The sequence below is a fragment of the Nyctereutes procyonoides genome, unplaced genomic scaffold, assembly GCF_905146905.1.
Source record: "Nyctereutes procyonoides isolate TBG_1078 unplaced genomic scaffold, NYPRO_anot_genome, whole genome shotgun sequence".
NCBI classification, from domain to species: Eukaryota; Metazoa; Chordata; class Mammalia; order Carnivora; family Canidae; genus Nyctereutes; species Nyctereutes procyonoides.
In genome coordinates, this window is record NW_026575046.1 from 21,613,468 (window position 1) to 21,626,269 (window position 12,802).

A 12,802-nucleotide genomic window follows, 5' to 3' on the forward strand; every position below is an offset into this window, starting at 1 on the left:
TCCACAATTTACCCCTCTGTCCAACTTTATAAGCGTTGATTCAAACTTCTTTGGGTCTTCATTTCCTTATGAAAGCTGCTATGTCAATTAAAACTTACATAGATTTGTATGCTTTTCCCTTTTTAATGTCTTTTGTTACAGAGACCACCCGTCAAGAGAGCCTGGTAAGGGTTTTTTTTCCCCCTCCCCTACATTACAAAGTTGCATTGCATTTTTTTGCAGTTCGGGTTTTTTTTTTTTTTTTCCATTCTTAATAGTGTTTGAAGAGGAGGTTCTCGTGCAAAGTAACAGTTTAAAGCTTGGATCTAAGTAATACACGACATATTTATAAACTTACAAATATCATGTTTTGAAGCTAAAAACCATTTGACCCAGATTAAAGAAAAAAAATCACAGTACTCTGAAAAGTGGAAGTACTACTTATTATAACAGGTGGCATAGCCTAAGTGCATTTATTTAAAACACACGCACGAAAAAACAATTAAGCGTTCAACCCAAAAACCTACAAGAGAAAAATCCAGAGGACCCTGACTGAACCCAAATCAAAGATAGGAAAAGACAAAAGCACGACATCGCGGCGCTTTACGGCCGTCGCGCTCACGCGTCTGCGGTCATGGCGGCCGTGTGGGAGGAGAGGCCGGGAGCGGGACACTTGGTGCTGGAGCCGGAGCCCAAGCCGGAGCCCAAAGAGGAGAAGGAAGGGCGGACGCAAGGAGAAGCGGGTGGTGTTCCTCGAGGCATACTGGGGCCACATCCCGCCGCTCCTCCGGCCTCTGCGCGTGCGCAACGGGCACGGCGCCGGCGGCTTTTCAGCTAGCCCGCGGTGGCGCGCGCGGCGCGGGGAGAGGACGTTCCGGATGCAGCGGCCCGCGTCCAACGAGGGATACGCCCAGGGGCGGGGCCACGGCCGGCCCCTCGCGCCAGCCTCTTCCGGGAGGGCGGCCGGAAGTGCGTGCGCCTGCGCCTGCGCGGCGCGACCTGGGCCCTCGGGAGCCGCTGGGATGCGCGGCCTGTGTCCCGGCCTGCCCTGCCTGCCGACGCCTGCCCTTCAGGGAGCTGCGGGAAATTTTTAGGGTTTTTTTTTTTTTTTTTTGAAAAAAATTTTTTTATTTTAGTTTTTTGATTGATCTATCAGTTTCTGATGCGGATATGTTAAAAAAAAATCTCACTATTGTCGAGATTAGGTCGGATTTTTTTCTTATGGTTTGGCAGTACGTGTCCGCTGGGCTTATATTTCAGACGTACGCAAGTGCCCTTCTATCCACAGCGGGGATTGGAGTAGGGCGCTAGCCCCAGGGGCAGTTCTTTTTTTTTTTTTTAAGATTTTATTTATTTATATTTAAAGACTTATTTATATTTATTTGTTTATTTTACAGAGAGAGAGGCAGAGACACAGGCAGAGGGAGAAGCAGGGGCCGGGCAGGGAGCCCGAAGCGGGACTCGATCCCGGGACCTCGGGGTCACGCCCTGGGCCGAAGGCAGATGCTCAACCACTGAGCCACCTGGGCGTCCCAATTTTTTTTTTTTTTTAAGATTTTATTTATTTGAGAGAGAGCATGAGCAGGGGGGTAGGGCCAGAGGGATTGGGTGAAGCAGGCTCCCCCGTGGGGGCGTCCCCTGGATGCGGGGATGCCGCGGTCATGACCCGAACGGGAAGCCGGTTAACCCACTGAGCCCCCCCGAGGCGTCCCCCAGGGGAAAAATTTGACATGGGTGCCCAAAAAAATTCAGTAGTTGGGATTAAATAATATTTTAGGCAATATTTTTTAAAATAAAAGTTCATACCAAAAAAAAAGTGTATGACGAATAAAATACAGTTGACCGTTGAACAACATGGGTTTAAAGGGTGTGGGTCCACCTCTGAGGATTTCTTTTTGATAAATGCAGTGCCCTAGATGTATTTTCCTCATGATTTTAACATTTTCTTTAGCTTACTGTATTTTAAGGACATAGTATATAATACATGTAAACATGCAAAGTACGTATTTATTAGCTGTTATTGGTAAGCTCTGGCCAATGGTAGGTTACTAAAGCTTAATTAACTTAGTAGTTAATTTTTGGGGAAGTCAGAAGGGATTTGGGGGTTTTCCACTAGGGTAGAGTGAGATTGGGGGCCCCTACCCCTGGGATGTTCAAGGATCAACCTTACTACAATTTTATTATTTTTTAAAAGATTTTATTTATTTATTCATGACAGAGAGAGAGGCAGAGGGAGAAGCAGGCTCCATGCAGGGAGCCTGATGTGGGACTCGATCCTGGGTCTCCAGGGTCAGGCCTTGGGCAAAGGCAGGCACTAAACCACTGAGCCACCCGGGCTGCCCCTTACTACAATTTTAAATAAAAACAAAATTTGACCCTGCACTCTTAAGGCAGTCTTAGGTGTACCTTCCTGGGGAACTGATACTTTTTATCCTCCTGTGAAATTCCTCTAGTCCTATTCCAAGTCTTTGCCTATGTTCTACTTTTCTGATACCAATATTGTGACCCTAAATCTTTTGATTAATTACTTACCCACCTTATTTTGTGTTTTCTTCTTATCATCCTTTTTTCCCTCCTTTCCTTGGTTGGATTGATCAGTTTTCTACATTTCATTTTATTTTTTATTGAAAATTTAACCTGGATTAGGTCAAGGAAAAACCCCCTTGGGAAAATATCAACACTGGCTCACACACATTTTTTGAGTTTGACTCATTCCAGCAAATTTATTATTTTACTAATGAAAGTGATTGCCAGGTCAGTAAAATTCCATCAGCATTTGTGGAGCACCTACTTGGTGTCTTTCATTGTTCTAGGCACCAAATATACAAAAATTAGGAAGTCCTAGTCCCTGCCCTCAGGATGCCTCCAATAGCAGATGTTTGTCTAACATTATCTTTCAGGACCTCCTTACTGCATTTGACATTGGTACCCATTCCTTCGTGGACACTTTCCATATCCCTGGTTGACAAGACCTTAATCCCTCCTAATTGTCCTAATACTGAGAAATTACATTCTCTGCTCTGAATTTCTCCCTTGCCCTCTCCTCAATAGTTTGCATTCCTCAAAGTTCAGTCCTTGACCTTCCACTCTTCTTTCCGCTCACATCTTCTCATGCTTTGAGTTATTATCTCTATCAGTAGCTTTAAAATATCTGTCTACTTTAGCCTCTACCCCAATAATCCTGACATGTATTCAACTGCTATTGAACATACACTTGAATATTCCACAGGCTTCCCTAACTTAATAAGTCCCTAACTGAAGGCATTATTTCTTACCACTGAAAATCTTGTTCCTTTTCTCATCTCATTTAACACTCATTTACTGCTACCCAAGCCAGAAACCCATGTCATTCCATCCTGCATTCCCCATGGCCAAACTGCGGTATGTTTTACTCTTTCTCAGAACTGTCTCCCTCCTTTTCATTCCTTTATTCCTGAGTTCAAGATGTCACTAATTGTTTCCTTTTTCCCAGTCTTGTTTTTGTCTCATGTGAATCTGTGGCCCCAGAGCATCCTATGCTTTGCTATCATTATCATATATGAAAAATTAAGAGTTTATATGACTGTGTCTTTTGACTGTGAGCTCCCTCAGTATATGTTTGTATCCATACCACGCAGCACAATACCTGTTATTAGTGCTAAATAAATGCCTCTTGAGCTGAACTAAGCTCTTTTGTCTTATATATCATTGTAAATTGTTTTAAGGCTTTTAATGCTATAAAAATTAATTTTGGGGTAGCCTGGGTGGCTCAGCAGTTTAGCGCCACCTTCAACCCAGGGTGTGATCCTGGAGACCTGGGATTCAGTCCCACATCAGGCTCCCTGCATGGAGCCTGCTTCTACCTCTGCCTGTGTCTCTGCCTGTGTGTGTGTCTCATGAATAAATAAATAAAATCTAAAAAAATTAAAAATAATAAAAATTAAAATTAATTTTCCTTTTTTTTAAGGAAATAAGGTTACCTATATTTGGTCAATGTCTTAAATCTCAAATGTCCTTAAATTACACAATGCTTTTCAGAAACATTATCCCTCCACCCTCACTCAAGTAATTAGGGGTCAATTCAATATGATAAATCATTTGCCCATTATATTTATTTTTTTTAAAGCAGTCTTTTTTTTTAATAATTTTTATTTATTTATGATAGTTACACACACACACAGAGAGAGAGAGAGGCAGAGACATAGGCAGAGGGAGAAGCAGGCTCCATGCACCAGGAGCCCGACGTGGGACTCGATCCCGGGTCTCCAGGATCGCGCCCCGGGCCAAAGGCAGGCGCCAAACCGCTGCGCCACCCAGGGATCCCTGCCCATTATATTTAATAATTTAAAGAGATTAGTATCTCATTAAAGCATTAGTTTGTCTTATTAATGAAAGTGTTATTGCTATTGTTTCTGTTGGTTTTGGGTTTTGTTGTTAACACCATTTCCAGTATTAAGTGTCAGAGATTTGGGTGGGTGATTTGCCACGAATTTCTGTCCCTGATTTGGTTCCATCTGTGACCCAATTTTGGATCAAGGCTTTAAAGATTTCCCGCTCAAGATCTGTCAAAATGAATATTAAAACACTACACATTCAGTCTGTGATATAAAAATTGGATTTCGGGCTTTAAGGAAATGATTCTTTACTATAGAGAGGTTAACGAGCTTCCTCTCTTCTTACATGTATTGCATAGTCTCCTGCCACTCAAAGTGTGGTTCCCAGAGCTGCAGCAATTGCATCACTTGGGAACTTTTTAGAAATGCAGTTTGAAGCCACCTGGGTGGCTTAGTGATTGTCTGCCTTCGGCTCAGGTTGTGATCCTGGGTCCTGGGATCTGCCTATGTCTCTGCCTCTCTCTCTGCATGTCTCTCATGAATAAATAAATAAAATCTTTTTTAAAAATGTAGTTCGAAAAACACTGATATAAAGAACACTTTATAGAACACAGTAAAATAGAAACAAAGCAAAGGCTTGTGCTATTCTATTGTAGAAAGGATTCCCAGGCTAAAGATAAAAACAATTAGATTCACTTGCCTGCTGACAGTATCTCAAGTTTGAGTGCCATTTAAGAAGGCCAACATGTAAATAAACAATGTTTTGAATGTGTTTGGTTAAAGATACAGCTCCCTAGTCTAGTGGACTTCACATCTTAACGGAGCCACATCACACTGGATGCCGACAAATGAAGGTGTCCGTCGCTGACATCGAGGAGGCAGGAAGGGCACACCAAGCAACGGCACATGGAATTGCTCTGCCCAAGTAACATCGTCCTGGATACTTTTCAGAACCTTGCCATCATATTTAGGTAATAGAGAGTGAATGAGGTTTTTTCTTTACCTTAATAGGAAGACATTTGGTCACTAGTACTTCTCACAGCATGGACACTTGGAGGGCTCGGGGGATAGTTCTGAAGGGGATAGGAATGACATTGTGCCAGAGGGACACACTGGAAGGCATTACTGCACATTACTTAAGCATATGGAGACAAGCAACTCAGATTCAATCCCTGCCTTTACCACTTTCTAGCTTACGTTGGATGAGTTAATTCTCTGTCTCATTTTTATCTGTAATATGGGGATGGTGATAGCACCTACCTCGTGGAGGTGTTATGAGGATCGCATGAGTTTATATACTTAAGTGCTGAGGACAAAGTAACAACTAGCTGACAATAATTAGAAACAAAACCACACTGCCTGCCCCATAGTAAGTATCCAGGTGTCAATATGAAGTGTTTGTGAAGTGTGCCCATTGTCCATTTACTCCCCTCAGCTTCAACTTCATCCTTAATTGTCAATTCTATAAGATTAAGATGAGCCCTTTAAATATTTTTCCTTCACCAGCTGGCATGATGTCAAACTTTGTCAGTAGGGGACCCTGGAAAGGCCTTGCAGTGAGAAGGGGTTTTCCCTCCAGGCTCCGGGGCACTCCTCAGCCGGCTCACGCAGGCCCCACGCCTGCCGTGCTGCAGCTCCTCTAGCACCAGGCTCTGGGAGCGGGCGCGCAGGACAGCCGGCAGCACCCCCTCAGGCAGCTGTGTGGCTGAGTGCCTCCAGCAAGACACCTCCCTGGGAAGAACCTGCCTCTGCAAACTGGAGGGCACACCAAGTGATTTTTTTTTTTTTTTTTTTTTTTTGCCATTTGGTGAGCCACGGCTGTGTCTTCTCCAACGAGGTCTGAATCTCAGCTGGGCAGGGAAGGGGTACAGGATCCCTTCCCTTGAGAACCCCGCTTCAGGCCTACCCGTATTAGTCCTACATTATCAGCCCTACCTATCCCTGTACTCTTTAGAGTTCTTTTACCTCTTTCTAGCCTATCTCTTGTTACAGTTAGTAATTTGATATATTAAACTTCCCCTGTCCAAATTTTTGTCTGGTTTCTGTCTCCTAATAGGACTCTGACAGATAAATGAATGAGTCAGTGGAACTTCAACGTTCCAAATTATTCCCGGAAGTTTGTACGTTGTCTATAAACTTTAAAGATAAATGACTATGTGTATTAAAAAGCTATACTCTTATATATGATTAATTAAGAAAATAGTAGGACCCTGCTGGAGCCACCTCTGCCAGCAACATGTTCAAGGTAATTTGGAGGTCTGTGGGGCCAGCCAGCCTGAGTCTGCTCACCTTCAAAGTCTATGCATCACCTAAAAGGGATTCACCTCACAAAACTTCTGTGGAAGGTTAATGAGCTTTCACTCTAGTCGGTTCCTGGGGGTTAATCTAAATATGTGTAGGAGCCAAGGACCCAACTTGAAGAAAGCATTTCACATCTCCAATATTATTGCGAGCTATATACAAGTTGGTGTCAGGAAATGTACTCACAAACCAAGGTTCAATGGGGGTTAGCTATGAATATCTCCAAAATGCACCTCCTGGATTTTTTCCAAGACTTGGTGTTATTGGCTTTGCTGGCATTGTTGGACTTCTTTTGGCTAAAGATTCAAAAACAAAGAAGCTGGTATATCCATCCGCCTGAGTTCCTGGGAGTAGCTGCCTCTCTTTATTATCCACAACAAGCCATCGTATTTGTCCAGGTCAGTGGGGAGAAATTATATGACTGGGGTTTACAAAGATACATAGTTGTAGAAGATTTGTGGAAGGAGAACTTCCAATGTTATAGGTAAACATTGGAAACTCCATGCAGTAAACAAATATTTCTATTGAAAAATGGCAGAGAAGTCAATACTGAATGTAGTAAATTGGCTTTCTTCTTCAGGAAAAACTATACTAGGCTTCTTTGTTTTTTTGGGTGATGCCATACTGCAAGTGGACTAATTGGAAGTCCTTTCACCTAGAGATAATGTCCAGCTTAATGAGAACTCCTCATTTTCATGTTGCTATTTATGTACATAATTAAAATTCCAAATTAAAATATAAATAAGAAAATAGTAAGTAATGTGTAGATAGTGGTTCTTTTTATGCTTTTAAAAATCTGTGTGAGGGTTGCCCGGGTGGCTCAGCAGTTTAGAACCGCCTTTGGCCCAGGGCCTGATCTGGAGACCTGGGATCCAGTCCTACGTCAGGCTCTCTGCATGGAACCTGCTTCTCCCTCTGCCTGTGTCTCTGCCTCTCTCTGTCTCTCATGAATAAATAAATAAAATCTTTTTAAAAAATGTGTGTGAATGTGTGGGGGTTCATATATGTAAATGCACAGAGTCCAAAGTGACTCTTCCCAGTCTTGCCAGTATTTCTCAAGCTGGGTTTCCTAGGAGGGGGCCTATGGATGTGCTTTCAGAGTTCATGAACTCTCCAGACAATTCCTAAATTTTGGTATGTCATCTCAATCATAATCTTTAAATAGAAATGTTCTGGATCTTCTGGAAGACCATCTTAAAAGAGCATTTTCAGGACATTCAAATCGTACTTGTGTTTATGCTAGTGTTGTTATCAAAGTCAGACCCCACCTTAAAAATGGTCCCAGGTCAGTCAGAAAAGAACAGACTGGAATCTCATACTGCATTCATGCTAAGGGAGGACTCCATTATATCACTGTGGTTCAAACAGAAAAAAAGTGATGAGGGAAAAATCGCTTCTCATTCTGAACATGGTAGTATATGCACATAAAGCTCAAAATCTGCATCTTAAGAATCAGTGCTATATTCATGTTTGGAATGATGATGTTAGTTTTGGCCAAAAGTTAACTATTAATTTAAATTAATACTATTACGTTGAAATATTCTTGGCTTCCTGGTTGTGTTTTTATTTAAATTTTAAATTTATTTTGGGGTTTGTAACTGGTTTAATGTTTATATATCAAATAACATAGGATAATAATTTAAAGGTCATCACTGAGAGTAAAAGTGACCCATGTATGACTCAGATTTGAGAAGATCGTTGGTATATCATACTGCTTCTCCAGACATAGAAAGGTTGTTTTTTTTTTTAAATTTATTTATATAGTCACACAGAGAGAGAGAGAAAGAGAGAGGCAGAGACACAGGCAGGGGGAGAAGCAGGCTCCATGCACCGGGAGCCCGACGTGGGATTCAATCCGGGTCTCCAGGATCGTGCCCTGGGCCAAAGGTAGGTGCCAAACTGCTGTGCCACCCAGGGATCCCCAGAAAAGGGTTTTTAAAAACCCCTGGGGGCACCTGGCTCAGTCAGTTGAGTGGCAAGACTCTTGGCTGAGCACAGGTCTTCATCTCTGGGTAATGGGATGGAGCCTGCCTCGGGCTCCATGCTCAGTAGGGAGTCTGCATGAGATTCTCTCTCTCTCTCTCTTTCTGCCCCTCCCCCTAAATAAATAAAATATTTTTTAAACATTAAAAAAATTTTAAAACCCTGAACTACATTATAGATATGACCGAGTTTTTGAACCAATCTAGATACTAGGGGATCCCTGGGTGGCTCAGCGGGTTAGCGCCTGCCTTTGGCCCAGGGCGTGATCCTGGAGTCCTGGGATCAGTCCCACGTCGGACTCCCTGCATGGAGCCTGCTTCTCCCTCTGCCTATGTCCCTGCCTCTCTCTCTCTCTGTCTATCATGAATAAATAAATAAATAAATCTTAAAAAAAATCTAGACGCTTAATCTAACAATGGTATTGAATTCAGGGAATGCAGGGTGTGAGGTGGGTGTTTTTTTGTTTTTGTTTTTGTTTTTTTTGGCATGGTTTTAATGAAAAGGTACAACAGGGGAGAAATTGAAGGACAGGTTATTGGGCACATCATGTCAGGCCCTACAGGGACCACTCCTGGTGAAATGGAAAGTCCCAATTGTTCAGAACAACTTCAAGCACAAATGTATATTCTTAGTAACCCTCCCTACTGAGTCTCCTATGGTTAAAATGAAAATACAGGGCACCTGGGTGGCTCAGTCAGTTAAGCATCTGATTTTAGCTCAGGTCATGATTTCAGGGTCCTGGGATGGAGCCCCACGTCAATCCACTGTCAGGCTCCACAGCTGGCAGGGAGTCTATTTCTCCTTCTCCCTCTGCCCCCACCCATGCTGCCTGTCTCTCTCAAACAAATAAAATCTTAAAAAAAAAAAAAAAAAAACAGAAAATAAAATTTTCTTTTAGGATGCAAGCAGCAAATCCCTAGCAAGTATCTGTGTAAGAAGGAGCCATATTTTGAGAAAAACAGGTTGCCCGAAGGAAGTCAGTTTGGGACTCTGAAGCAAAACCCTCCACCTTGCATCTGTTGGACACAAGCAGAGCCTTACTCTAAATGTATATAGTGAAAACAGCCAGGCCCACAAAGCCCGAGATTGTGGCTTTAAGTAATCTGGTCAGGGCCACTGAGAGTGGAGGAGAGACCTTTTTTATAGACTCATTACTGAGTTCTGGGAGCCAGCAGCCACGTCAGCAGGTATAGAGCTTGCCCTCCTAACTTTGGGTAGGATCCAAGCCTTTTAATTGCAGGTAAGTCAACTGCTTCCTGATGTATGCATAACACTTCGGGAATGCCAATTACTGAGCCATAACATTAAAGTGGCCAATTATGGCACCATTAAGACAATGCAACGGTTGATGCCTGTAAGAACAAATCGTATTTCTCAAAGTCCCAAACTGGCACAGACCACTTCCCCAGCCCCAACCCCAGCCTGTGGCAATTGCCAAAGCCACCTATTCCTCAGTATTCCAGCTTCCCGCCTCCCTCCCCTCCTGCCCCTGCCCTCCCATGGGGCACATGGGACACAGAGATACCCAATGGAAGTCTTTTGAAGAGAGCAGCTGGTTGCCCTTCTCAGTTCCACGACTGCTCTCAGGCCTGCTTTTGTGTATTTTAACCTGACGTCGCTTATTTTTAAATGGCAGAGGGTTGGCGCTTCTCAGACACTGTGATTTTCTGGTGGCCCAAACTGCCTGAGGAAAAGCCCTGGGAATAACCCAGAAGGCCACTGTGGGGTCTCCTCAGTTCTTTCTTTCTTACCCGTCACCCAACTGTTCCTTTTTCAAACACCTCTGTGTTTTGCTGTCTCACCCACTCTGCCAAGACTGGTCCCCATGCGAGGCTCAGCCCTGGGTGTCTGGCAGGGGCATCCCTCGTCACCCACCCCCTGCCCCCCACCTGCCCTTCTCTCCCTCCTCTCCTGCAAGAGAGGTGCTGCTCTTGCTGCCGACAATTGAAAACAGGTCAGGAAGCTGAAAGGAGAAACCTACACTTTGATTCCAAAGCTTTATGTGAAAAAAAATTTGCATTGCCAAAACCAGGTATAAAGCCTTAGCGGGTAAACCTTTGAGAAACAGTGAAAGTGAATCCTACAGTTTCAATGGTGAATTTTTCTGAAAGTAATTTTACAGAAACCTATAAAATGACACACTTGTGTTTTTGTCTTGATAAGATAGATGGATAGAAATAAAGAAGAGATTATCCAGATTTTTTTTTCTGTGCTCAGTAATATAAACCCAGTACATTGGTGCACGACACTGGTGCCCCTAAACCAATGCCTACAGGAACCAGGCGCTTCATAGAATGTAGCCAACTTCCGTGAAGGACAGAGGGCTAGTCTGCTCTAGCCAGTTCTTGCCAGGGGACATGGAACCACTGTTGCCAGCCGTGATTTTTCAAGAGAGACTTTACAATCCCAGTTTGTGTGTGTGTATGTATGAGAATGTGTGTATTAAATCTGCCAGTTTTTACATGTTGGCTTAATGTTTTCAAAAGAGGACCAAACAGAACTTTTATTTCACCTCTGTTCTGGATTTAGAGAATCTATTCAGAATGAAGTTTCAGAAAAGAAGACTGGGGAAAAGAGTCAAATCAGTCACGTATTAAGTACTTATGTTTAGGTTTTCCTAAATACAGTAGGAAACATTCCTCCGAGTCCAAATGCAGTTATAATCTCCGTATTATGCTAGCAATTCATAATTGAAGTTCTCCTTTTGATATAATTTGTATGGTTCAATCTCCCTTATCTTGCATCCCCCCCCTTTTTTGAAAGGCCTACTTATTTTTTGAAAGAGAGTGGGGGAAGGCACAGAGGGAGAGGGAGAGAAGCAAACTCCCCACTGAGCGTGAGCCCCAAGTGGGGCTCAATCCCACCACCCTGACACCCCAAGACCATGACCTGAGCCAAAATCGAGTCAGAAGCTTAACTGACTCAATCACCCAAGTGTCCCTGGCCTGAATCCTTTTTTCATTGTCGGTTTGAAGTTGTGGTTTTTAGCATCCCTGGGGCTGATTTTGTTGCTTACCAAACCCCTAACCCAGAAGATCAAGTCTGTCTTTCTTCCAGGAACATGCACATTTGTATCCAGTGGAGCAGGTTAGGTGAAGGAGGAGACAGATGAGTAATAGGGGCTTTCCTCCAACCTCTACCTGGGGATTCTCTAAGATAACTGTTGTCAGAAGAGGAAACACAGCTCAAAGCTCCAGGATGGAAGGCTCTCATCCTCCGTGTGGCAAATTATTAATATTCCTGTTCAAAGGAGGTTCCATCCTTGAAGATCAGGGACTTAAACCCATGCCGCTCGCTCATAGGTAAATGGAAATTCCTACCTGAATGCAGATCAACCTTCCTGCCCCAAAATGCCACCAGCACCTCACTCCTTCCAGCTCCATCTTGGGAGGCAGTGCCTCCTCTTTCTGCTGGAGGCTTACAGAGCCAGCACCTTCACTCACCTTCTGAGGAGGGAAGGGCCACACAGACAGCCAAGGCCACGAGAGCGAGAGTGAGTCCTGTCTGCTGCATTCCTGTCTCCCTCACCAGCCCAGGCTGCTCTGCAGGTGAGGCTGGACGATCAGGAAATGAGGCTGAAGGTGGCCTTGGGTGCCCAGAGTGTGGAGGAAAATGAAGCCAGGGAGCCCCGCCCCCGAAGGTGCTGGGGTACCTATTTCTCATGTTTCTTTCCTTGAAACAGGCTCTTTCTGAAGACCACACCTGTCCAGTCTGGCAATGCCAGCGGTGAGCTGGCAGTTGGTGAGGTCATTGTGAGTTGGGTATGTGCAACAGAATCACTTGGGAACCACTGAAACATAGTGATCTACTCACATTCCTCCACAAGGGGGCTGCTGCTTCAAATCCTTTAAATCAGGATTTGAAGCAGGGGACCAGCAATCTAAAATCTTTGAAAGCTCCATAGGTGATTCTGATGAACACTTCTATTGAAAACCATCTCATAAAGGAATCAGAGTTTTTAAGTAGCTTGGTGAAACTAAGAGTTTCTGGTTTCGGGGACAAGGGTGACAAGTCATAAAAAAAAAAAAAAGAAACATTATCTGGTGAAAAGATATGGAAAAATTCGACCCCACTCTGGTCTTGGTATACAGCCAAATTGTTTCCAGTGGAGCTGTAGTTTATTTAGGAGGAAAGTAAGATAGGTAGAAAGGCCTCTTCCCTCCAGGCTATGCCTCCTGGAAAAGAGAGGCCTAGGGCAGGTGTGACCAGGAATAAGGAGGTGCGGA

The 12,802-nt window shown here is 43.8% G+C and overlaps 1 protein-coding gene across 1 annotated transcript in view; it reads right to left on the reverse strand.

Moving 5' to 3' along the window:
* Positions 1–12,295, reverse strand: part of CCL28 (C-C motif chemokine ligand 28) — a 31,017-nt gene extending 18,722 nt beyond the window's left edge. Inside the window, exon 1 of the mRNA XM_055325489.1 lies at positions 12,020–12,295. Coding sequence (XP_055181464.1) covers positions 12,020–12,239 — 220 coding nt within the window. The 5' untranslated portion in view covers positions 12,240–12,295. The remainder of the gene's footprint in view (positions 1–12,019) is intronic.
* Between the last annotated feature and the right edge of the window lie 507 nt (positions 12,296–12,802).